Here is an 11,270-nt window from a genome sequence, read left to right on the forward strand (position 1 = left end):
CGGACGTGCATAAATCGAATTGGACGCAGCGGGTAATAACATCTAGGCGGACCAGAAAAAGGAACTACACACAGCGACACACACAGCGTAAAAAGGACGCAAAAGGAACGTGGAAGGTGTGCCAAAAGATGAAAAGAAACTAAGTATACATGCACGGGGAGAGCAAAAGCACAACACAAGTCAAAACATTGGCAAACAACGTTCAACGTTCAGCGAGACGCAAATGACCACCTTCTCTCCGACTCCAATCACAACGGGCATAGTCGATCCTGTCGTTCCGATGCGAAAACATACGTGCGTACATGTTCGGGTGTAGTGGGGGAAAAAACACGGAAACCGGAATGGAACTCCCGGCACCCAGTCCCGGTCCAACACAGCAGCAGCACCAACAGCGGCGAACGGCGTTATTATGTTTATGGCACAGCATAAATAAACGCCCCGTGTTTACTACGCGCTGGCAAGGGTCACGACCCTACAGGCCATCACACCACTAGCGCTGGCTGCTCCTGTCCGCCGTCCATTTTCTCGGACGGGGTTCGTTCATCATCGCCTCGGTCGCATACCCGGACCGTGGTGATGGAATGCTAAGAGTCGCAACCCGGGAGCACGATCCTTATTCGGTGGGGAGGTTGAGGTTGAGAGAGTGCCACAACGGCAGGACCGATCTGAAACAGGCGTCCCGTAGCCCGACCGTGTAGGCTTGTAACGCAATCATTTCCTTTCCATTTCCAGCGGGAGGCAAAATCCAGAGTAAAAAAATGGGGGAAAAAACGCACGCCACACCAGTTCGTTTCGTCATCCGGATGGGGTTCGTCGGTTCACAGGTAGGTTCGTGGTTCGTTTGCATCCTTCTGGACTGATACGGTCCTTCGCCGTACGTCTGCAACTGGTTGCGGTGTTGGGTGTGGGGTGCTGGGTGGCCTCCAGAAAAGGGTGCGAAGAACAATTTCCCTTTCTTGTTACGAGCACCGGCGGCTGGTTGGCTGTCGAGTGAAGTGAACCAGGCCGCCGCACCACCAGCGGAACCACTCGCTCAGCGATGGAAAAGAAATTCGTCCACCGGTAGAAAAAGGTAATGGGAAAAATGGTGGGGTGGGAGAGGGAGCCGGCGGGGCCCGTGGGTGGCTTTGGAGGGCTCGCATTCGTATTCGCTTTAATAAAGTTGTTTGTCGTGGCTTGTCGGTTCCGTGCTAATGAAGGCGGAAATTTGATTAAGGTATTCGTCGTTTCGAGCCGATTGAACGAATGGTGAACACATTTGTCGCGTGTGATTGAATCAATGAAATCCCGGGCTCGTCAAAGGTGAACGAAGCCGAAGGAAAGCGACAGCCTCGCAGGTTACATCCAGCCGCGGCAAACCGATGGCGATGGCCAGGTGGACGGGTGTGTGGTAATCCCGTTCTCATTACCCACCGAACGATAGGGATCTTTTGCAACATTCTGCGCAATTTCAATATGTTAAAGGTGGTTGACTTTTCTCTTTCTCTCCCTCTCTCTCTCTTTCTCTTTCTCTCTCCTTTCCCATTTTTACACAGCTCTGTAAGCACTGGAAATATGAATTGATCAAACAGGACTACCGCGTGTTATGTGGGGCTTTACAAAACTATGCGATAGAATAATTCAATTTATCGAATGGATGAATTTTATTTTATTTCACTCAACAATCAAACGCTGGCGCTCGTCCTTGTGTGTGTGTGCCCGCACGCACGGGAGCACCAGAACCGGGACCGTAGCTACCGCCGAGTGTGAAACAATTTGTGCGAATCAAATACAAAAGTAAATTAAATCATTTGATGTAACGTTGGGTGAAGAGATGTGAAAAAAGGGGGAATAAATCAAACAAATATTTGTTACGCATACGCTTTGATGGAATGCCGAGAGAGAGAGAGAGAGAGAGAGAGAGAGAGAGAGAGAGAGAGGGAGAGAGGAAAATCGGGGAGCTCAATAAGTTATATCTTGATGCTGAATTTAATATTGTGGAATGATATAATCTTTCGGCGAACCCACCACTGAAAAGCAAACCAAAAGGACAATAAAAATGACGATTATATAAATACGCAACAAAACTAGCTTAGTAACATTGGCTCACAGTAGCTCGGTATGTGAGACTTTAATTAATCCAAAGCTGAAAAGTCACCGTAGTTTCCGTGAGCTTTTAACTCGATTTAAGCTTGTGAAAGTGCTGGTGCTGGAGAGGACCATCCGTGACTCGGAGAAGGGTTATTCGGAGACTATCAACCTGATCATGAACGTCGAACGGCAGTCGAATCCAATGGAGACGTCGAATCGAACGGCAGAAAATTTGGTATCATCCAACATATTGAAATCAACGAATGTCACATCGATTTTTTGAGCTTTTTTGGTTGTCAAACTGGCTTCTGAGCTGTCAAATCGGATCCAAAATGTAAACAATACAGCATGACCATTTGGTTTACAGAGAGCGATAAAGTACAAATAAAATACAGGAAAAGAAAAACTATCGTCAAATTAAAGTAAAAACGATTTCAGCCAGTAAACGCTGTAAACAAAAATGTTTTCAGCATATTTCATGTCAAACATTCGTCGAATCAAAGCTCCGGTTAATACTCGAACGGCAGCTCAAATACTGCTATGATATTGATTGAGCTTTTTGATGAAGCTTTTTTGCCGTTCGGCGTTCATGATCAGGCTGTATCTCTCTTATGTAGTGGAAGCTTACTAATGCAACGACCGAGCCACCTATCTGGGGTCAAAAGTCAGCAACGATAACAACACAGATGCTGAGATGAGTCCAGTGAATTAGACTCGTCAGGCTTCGATTCGATAGTCATAACATACGAATGACACCGAACGATCCATGTAGTATAGTTACATGTTAGTAAGTAAGTGAGCACTTAATGTTCTAAATGCAGTGCTTTTTCAAAAATGTAATTTAAATTAGGTGTGTAATTTAACCCTTTTTCACCGCAATAGATCGACCCACAAATAATCTCAACTCAATGATATGCAAATGCACCGTGCGAACGATCAAATCAGTACATTTAGAATTACCATACACGCGCGCGTTACCATTTTATCTCGAGCGTCGTCCGCAATCCATCATGGTGCGCATGTATTTCACGCATGTATCAATAACCATTGTGCACCGCAACCCCTGTGCCAATCGAAGGATCCATATGAGGTAACAGCACCGAGCGATGGGAAATATTAATTAATGGCGCATAATTATTCTTTTCCACCGGGGCGATAGGGCGCCCCAATCGCTTGCGGGTATTTCGATGAATAAATTGACCTCAAACATCATTTACCACCGACGGTATGAAAAACGTGTAATAATCGAAAAAGGCTTATTGCAATGAGTTTTTTCTGTCGCAGTTTTTTTGCTGTTGTTGTTGAATGTAGCTTGCTTCTAGAGCATCATGTTTTATGCAACGGCCGATTGATTTGGATCAGATATTAATGGGATCAAATTACCGACGTGTTCCGCTCACCAACCCGAGCCCACCGAACGGAAGAACGGTCGAGTGCGAAATGATTTCTCGGACTAATGGAAACTTGTAAATTATTTTACGTCGCTGGTGGGATGTCAAGCTAAGTGGTGGTGTATTTTTTTTTTGGGGAAAGGCATTGTAATGCAATGGAGACGCCTGGTGGTTCTCAGAATGAGCAACTGCAGCGACGACAATCTGCATCTGTAATACACACGTTAAAATTGCTGTAAGCAGTGTCCGTATCGTTTTTTGTTCCGCTAAAAGCTTTCCCACGTAATCTGTGCGTTTGCAACTATAATTCCCCTTATCGCAGCAGCGTGTATTATGTGTGTGTGTCTGTATAAGCTAAACGGAAGGTGGGATGCTGTCGCTGCGCTGTGCCTGTTGTTGCGGGATTAGGATGAAATTTAAGTAGTTTATCATTTTCCAGCCCGTTATCTCACAACAATTGGGGCTTCAGCGAGTGGGTTTTTCACACGCGCCGTACCTTGATTGTTGAATATTAATAACCAAAATCCAGCGCATCCACGCCACGGTCCGGCCACGGCACAGCAGTGCAAAACCCGACCCGGCCAGGAACGCTTTTCTGCGAAAATATTCCCCCTCCAGCAGCCTGCAGAAGCAGCGGACGCGATACATTCGCTTCCCGACCGTGCCTAGGCGTGTTATAAATTCAACCACTTCCACGAAAAATAGAGTCAACAGCTTCATCCGACGGTCCCACGGTGCCCTCGGGTCGACGGGCGGCTGTGGCCTCCATCCCGGAGCGTGCGCGGAAGCCCGAGTGTGGACGGGTTTCTGGAGGTAATTTCTCTAAAATTGCGATCATAACCGGTTGGCTAGATCATAATCTAGCTCGAGTGGAGTCGTTTCAACGGGCCAACCCTCACTGACGATGGGCTGAATCTGCGCGCACGGAAACTTGCGTCAAAATAAATGATAAATAATTAATTAATTACGTACCCCTGGAGCCTTTAACGTAGAGCAGAGTGGCTGAGTGGCTGCAAAAAGGTGTGTGTGTGTGTGTGTGTGTGTGTGTGTGTGTGTGTGTGTGTGTGTGCTTGCGCCGGACGTTAGTGTTCGCTGGATAGGAAATGGGACCATTCGACCGATAGGTAATGAAACTCGGCCGGGAAAGTGAGTGTAGCAATAGGATTATGATGAGCTGTGTCTGGGGAAGAAGGCTCCTGTCGCTGGACACAGGGGTCGTTTTTAGCCGACGAATATTAAATGAAAAACTGGTAAAAAGCGATTGGACAAGCCGCAGCAAGTGAAGCAAAAGGTTGTTTTTAAAAATAAGGTAGAAAGGCTGGTGGCCTGAAGCGTAAGGGAGAAGATATGAAGTGGGATTAACATTATTCTAGCACAGTACATTGCTCCGGGCGTGGAAATTGTGGGACAAGGAATATAATTTTTGTAGCATATTGCCGACAGCAAACAAAAGCGTTATAAAACGCGTCTGATATGATTGAAAATTTGCAAACCGTTTCAATAAAACACAAACGCAAGGACGGAGGCACGAATCAACGTTCGATGGTCCATCCGGGCAGCAGTAACAATCGTACCGAGTGTAACATTCATTTGCAAATGTAATCTCGGTAGAAGCAGTTTTTCTCCCCAGCACCAACACAACAACAAACAAAAAACGACCATAATCCTATTGTACCACGGCTCGAATCCGTCGGTGGACGAAGCAAAAACCGGAGGTTGGATATTTTCAGTATTTAACAGCTTCTTTCTTCATCAGCACAATCGGCACGTCGTTGCTCGACCTCTAGCGTGGTGGACCGGGGCAGGCACAACAAACCTTTTCACGTTCGTTGGCTCCCGGTTTTTGCGTGTGGTTAATTATTGGAAACCGGGTTCCTACCCGGTGCTTTTTACGTTTTCACTTTGCACAATGCTCAATCCGGGAATCTGGGACCGGAGCGATACGGTGAAAGTTCTGTTGAAAAGTATATTGCGGCGAGGACTAAAGTAGGTTGTTTTCTGGCTGCAAAAACCGCAAACCGGTGCACACCCCCTCAACCAAACCCTCAGAAGGGCGAGAGCCCGATCGGCCGAGGGAAAAAACGTCCCCCGTAGCAATAATACCATTTTAATGAATGAGAGCCGGCCTGTTTTTCATTACCATGCTGTACCGGTGATCGGGAGTGGCCTGCTTGTGTCGAGTGTCTCTTTACACGCCGTTGTCGCACGATCGGGGAGAGAAAAAAGTGATCCAATTTATGGATACCGCGTGCCATAAAAATGTCAACCATCGGCTAGTGTGAGCGGGGTTTGTTTTTGCAGCATAAAATATGCTAACAAGTGACAAATTTGCAACTCAAATTGATTTAAATCTACATCTCGCTTCAGTCTTCTCGTGTGCGAAAGAAACACACACCCGCGGTCCGTTTGTGCGTGTATAATGTGCTGCGAATTGAGTGAAGGTCGGTACGGTCTGGGCGAAGGGCTGGGCTGAGCTGGGCCGGGTTAAGTATAGAGTGGCCCGCAACAAATGTGCGCTCAAGTGCGTGCCCGTAAGCGGGCAGGCAGAAAAGCTTTTCCGCGGAACAATATGACGAACTCTTTACGAAGCACATCATATGCCGCGGTACAGCAGGCTGGCCCACCTCCCCCAAAAAAAAAAGACCCCAAGCACAACCAGCGGCAAAGGGCGCACATGGGGCATTAGGCATACCAATTTTGGTACAACGAGCCCTCGACGGTGGCAACGAAAAAACAAAAGCTATATCAAAAAGAAGACCGAAAAAGGGGGAAGCAAAGACGAAGAAGAAAATAGGCACAAAGTAACTGCAGCGGGGAAAAAACAAGAAAATGGTAAGATAAAATAAAAATCATGTACATAAAAACATTAGCTACGATAAATCATTAAATATTTATGAGTACTGCGCGTGCAGAGAGGGCCGGGTCAGCACCCGCGAACCGCCCCGGTAACATTACGGCAGCGCCAAACTCCTACTATTACGGGGTGGGGGTCCAGCCTAAAAACACTAGCGCAGCACGCTGCGGGAAATCGTGAATCGGCACGGGAGCAAAAAAAAGCTCCCGCAAGCAAAACAATACACCACGTGGCGCAAGATGGAAAGCGCAGCCCGCTAGCAGCCAGGATAGAAGCGGCAGTAGCAAAATCAAACAGCAAATATAATGAAATAATGTTGTGCCAGCTTGGGTGGGCCGGTTGGTTTTGCGCGTTCCGCTCGTTCCGCGCCTGCAACGCCCGTGTTCGTGTTCGGGATGCTTCGGGACGAATCCTTAAGCCCCGCACTGCACGCAAGCCCAACTGCCGAACAAGACGGTCGGGATGTTTTTTTTTTTGGAGTGATTATTTGGTTGTTGCTTCTTTTTTTTGAGGGGTCTCCAGGATTCTGCATGTGTCCACACGGCTACTTACCGAAAAAAAACTTTTATCAAAGGTATATCTAAATATTCGCTCTCTTTTACCGCGTTGAATAGTGGCGGGTGCGTGAGCCCGGTTTTGCTTCGCCTAACATGCAAACAGTCGGTAACTCTAGTTCATCCCGCTGTATATATTAAATAGCAAACATCATTTTGGTAACATTTGTCCGACTTGAGTGGTGAGATTTACATCACAGAAAAAATAAACTAAAATTAATAAAAATTGTCAAAAAACTCCTTGTTGAAACATAGCGAATTATAATTAAATTAATTAAACCTCCGCCACAGCTTCCCAAAGTCACGTGGGAAGCATAAGAGCCCAGGAATCCCGGTTTTTGGGGGGAGCGAAATTGATTTACGTCTTGCGTTTTGTTACACCAAACACGGGAGCTACTTGGCGTCTTGGGAAGCGCACGAAACAAAGCGGCAATAAAAAATGATTAAATTCCTGCTCATCTTCGATCTCGAGAGATTTCGAGCCCGATTGTTTCCCGGATGCTCTTCCCCCCCACTTTAGCTACATTCGCAAGCTGTTGTGCAATTATAAAGTCACCAGTATCGATCGCACTGTACTGTAGCGGCAGCTGAGCAGTCTTAAAGCAGTCCCGTTTAAGGGCTCAATTCCGGAGCGTTGTTCAATGATTTGAATGGGGCACGAGGCAGCAGCAGCAGCAGCATGGGATTCGGTGTTTCCGGAAATCAGGGTTCGGCTGCAGGCATTGGCCCGAACAAAAAAAAACTCAACGACTTCCTTGAGTATCGAATCGAATCAACATTTTCGGTGGGACCGCGGGCCAGTCTGCGTGGGCCAAATGTGTACGCAGGAAATTTTAAACCCGTTCAATTATTCAGCACAAAGTTGGCGCACCACCATCCGGTGCCGGCCGGATGGTGACGGTACACTACCAGTTAGTTAGTGTAGGGCCAGCAGCCCAAAACACTGGCAGCCTCATTCTGTAAATGGGCCACCCGCCGTGTTGGTAATTTTAAGCAAAAGTTTCCGTTTAACGGTAGTTCATAAAGTGACCCACACTTTGCGCCTCGATGGTGGTTTGGGGGACTTCTGCTTGGCTGGAGTGTAATAAACTCAATATTAGAAAAAAAAAATGTGATGTTAAATTTGTTTATTTTGGTCAATTTTTGGACAAAGAAGGTTTAAAGCTTGCTATATCTAGAACTAAAGGTACTATCAGGCAGAAAATCAAGACATTTTATAGCGGACAAAGAAAGGAGCCACCAGTACATACTCCTCTCTACTGACTGGCTTTTTAACATTTCAATATCATAAATCTGTTTTCAGCTAAAACAAAGTAACCTTTGCCTCAAGCTTCAACTAGAACCTCAAATTTTATTACCCATAGAATTAATTTGCCGGTTCTCATGGTTCATCAGCCCGGCGCAGATAACCTTTCTCCACCGAGGGTTCATGTCCCGCAGTGTCACAGTGAAGTGTGTGTGATGTCCCTATTTGTTTGCTGCTAATTATAACGTGCAAGGGATAGAGCTGCAAAACCTCCACATACCCCAGCCCCCCCCACAGACACAGACACACACACATAGAGTTTGCATCCGGCGGCTATTTCAAGACCAGGCCATTGACCAAGTGCACTACTGCTCTCGGACCAACCAGCCCAACCGAGAAAAAGAAAGAAAACCCCAAGATTAGTGCTTGCTTCGTGAAGCAAATATTAAAGCATACACTCCCGGATATATGACCCCAGTAGTGAGGGTAGTAGTAGCTGCTGTGCTAGAAAAAAATGTTCCAACGATGCCATTTTTTTCCCCCGGTCCGTTCGTGCTTTGTACGGGAGACAACGGCCCAAGGACCAACACAAAGCAAAAAGGAAACAAAGTGCCGCAAAGCACTGAACAGCACAATGAATACTGGTGGCGCGGAATGTTACTGGCCGCTTTCCGGAAGGTCGAACCGACTCCCGTCCAGCGAGCAGGCTAATGGAGAGGATTCGCTCCGAATACATCAAGCATGCGAATGCTGGGCCTTTTTCTTTTCTGCACCGTTTCGGTAAAATAATTCTTCAAGCCAACCACCGTCTCGCTCCGCATCCTTCCACCCGAGGCTTCGAACCCACCCCTAGCTCCTAGCTTTTCTCTTGCTTAGCCCTGTTTTCGATTCGTTATCCGGCACCGGAACTCATTATTTTGCATCGTTGCTGGCAATGGGGGGCGGAGTGTGCCCGGGACTCGATAGAGAAAGGCAACCGGAAAAGCGCAGAGAATGGTGTAGTGGTAGTAGGTCCATGATAATTTAAGCCCGCCAGCCTCCCCCCCCCCCGCCGGGCCACCATGGATTAGGCTGGCCTCTGATCCTTCAAAGCAGTGAGCAGCGAAACAAACCGACAAAAAAAAAAAATCAGACGCAGCTTTATGGCAACAACCAAACACTTGCATGTGGAAAGCGAAACGGAATACTTAAGGAAAACCGATCCTCGGGATGATGTTTCTCTACGGTCTTGTTTTCCATCTCTGCAGCCGGAAGATTATCATCATCACAGGAGCGAGAGTCATCGCTTCCGTGGCCTACTACCATCGGAGCGAATGAACATCATCCTGAAACGGAATCAAACCCACGGCGATCCTTCGGTTTCGCAGCTACCGTTCCCGCTCGGCTCGCGACCGTACAGTTCCGTGCCGCGCGATGTACATGATTTTATCATATCACTCTGCCCACTAAGCAGCAGCAAGCAAGTGAAGGGAATGTTTTATTCATGGCTTACTGGTGCATTGAAAATTGCACAGAGTGAGCGAGGGATGGGCAACGAAAAGCAAACCAAAAAAAAAAGCAAGACAAAAAAAAGATGAAGGCTGCAGCACCATCCTCTGCAGGGCATAACGTAGGCGGAAGTTTTCTTCCCGGACGCCTCCGGGGTCAGAGGGGTGCGTTTGTTCTTCTTTTTTGTTGCTCGTCTTTCCCTTTATGCAAATCCGCCACTAACGCGAACGTTACGGCGCAGGCATGACTGTTACCCACGTGGACGAATTTCCCGGCCCCACACAAACACAGACAGCTTCCGGTCAAAGATGCCAAGCATTATTCGAGGTATTAAAATGTGAACAATGTGAAACACGTTTTGCCTTCTATTTCGACGTTCAAGTTTCCGTTCGCACACGGCGTTTTTCGTATCCACATGGTAGCGCGGAGGAGAGGCTAACGCGGTAGGAAGTGGGCAGGAAAATGCAGGCAGGGCAGGAGAGTATTAAGCTATGCAAAGTTAAACATATAGGTAGTGAGTGGTTTGCTCATACTTACCGTACAGAAACGCATCGAAATCGTGGGGGTGGTGTATGTTTGTAAAGTAATCGAAAATTTACTGCGAGTTTGTAACATACTACACTACAGGAGCAATTTAGCATACGAAACTAGGATGTAAAATTTAAGCCTTCCCATCATCTTCAACAACGCATTGGAGCAAACGGTGATCGTAGGGTGGTACGTAAAAATGTGGAAATTTTCCGCCCTTTTGCGCCATCTTCTCAACGACGGCGAGAACGGCTGGATCGCTTCCTGCTTCCCGATCGATTGCGGGCGGAGCGGGCACGAGATTGAGATCGGGAGCGGGACGCGGCACGACTACGACTGCGCCGACGCGATTGGCTCCGAGTACCTCCGCGACTGGCGGCCGAACGTGATCGGCTACGGCCTTGCCGTTGACGCATCGGAGAGGTTTCCTGTTCCGGTTCCGCTTCCTGGTCAGCCTTTGACATAGCCATCCGACGGCCACGAGACTGCGACCGACCCCGAGAAGACCGACGGCCTCGCATCGGTTCGTCCTTCGGTGCTTTCATGCTTTGCCGGGACGGGGCATTCATGGCCATGCCGGTTAGTGCGTCGCTCGGAAGCGAGAAGATGCTCGTCGGTTCACGCTGTACTGGCAGATGAGCCTGTTCCGGAAAGGGTAAGCATCGAGACGTTCAAAGCGAGTTGAACGGAAGCGTGACAAGAAAAGGGGAAAAAAGGACTTACATCCAGATCTTCGATTGCTTGCTCCATGGTGGGTTCAAACGCGTTGAGAAATCCGTCCGAAAGCAGATCACAAGACTCTTCGAGAGATGATTCCGCCGTTGTAGTTCCGATGGTGTTGAACTAATTGCTTCACAGTGACTCCGCTGTACGTACAGTGACCGTCCGTACGAATCAAAAGCTAGCTACGTAATGGTGCACCAAAGATGTCCTTAGCACTAGGTAAACGACCATGTGTACTATGATCGGTACAGAATCGAACTGGTTGCTATTCTGTGCCAGAATCCTACTACGATGAAAGGCTTTACGACTTTCTACCACAAGAAGTGCGTTTTCATTAGTTGATTGAGAAGTTGAATCGGGAAACACGTGGACTTTTTTTTGTACTTACCATTTATTTAAAGCATTGTAGAAAGCTT

The 11,270-nt window shown here is 47.5% G+C and overlaps 1 protein-coding gene across 1 annotated transcript; it reads right to left on the minus strand.

Moving 5' to 3' along the window:
* Positions 1-10,174: 10,174 nt before the first annotated feature.
* Positions 10,175-11,117, minus strand: LOC118508408 (serine/arginine-rich splicing factor 7-like). The gene is made up of 2 exons (XM_036048171.1): positions 10,855-11,117; positions 10,175-10,772 (listed from the first exon to the last, which is right to left on the minus strand). The coding sequence occupies exons 1-2, from the start codon at positions 10,879-10,881 to the stop codon at positions 10,365-10,367; spliced, it is 435 nt and encodes a 144-aa protein (XP_035904064.1). The 5' UTR covers positions 10,882-11,117; the 3' UTR covers positions 10,175-10,364.
* Positions 11,118-11,270: the final 153 nt, after the last annotated feature.

Source organism: Anopheles stephensi, chromosome 2 (genome assembly GCF_013141755.1).
Source record: "Anopheles stephensi strain Indian chromosome 2, UCI_ANSTEP_V1.0, whole genome shotgun sequence".
NCBI lineage: Eukaryota > Metazoa > Arthropoda > Insecta > Diptera > Culicidae > Anopheles > Anopheles stephensi.

Excerpts from the sequence above, each read along its gene's own strand:
- LOC118508408 (XM_036048171.1), bottom strand. The coding sequence starts at position 10,881 with ATGGAGCAAGCAATCGAAGATCTGGAT. Across the intron at positions 10,773-10,854 it reads AAGCAATCGAAGATCTGGAT|GCTCATCTGCCAGTACAGCG; the intron begins GTAAGTCCTTTT and ends TTTCCGGAACAG.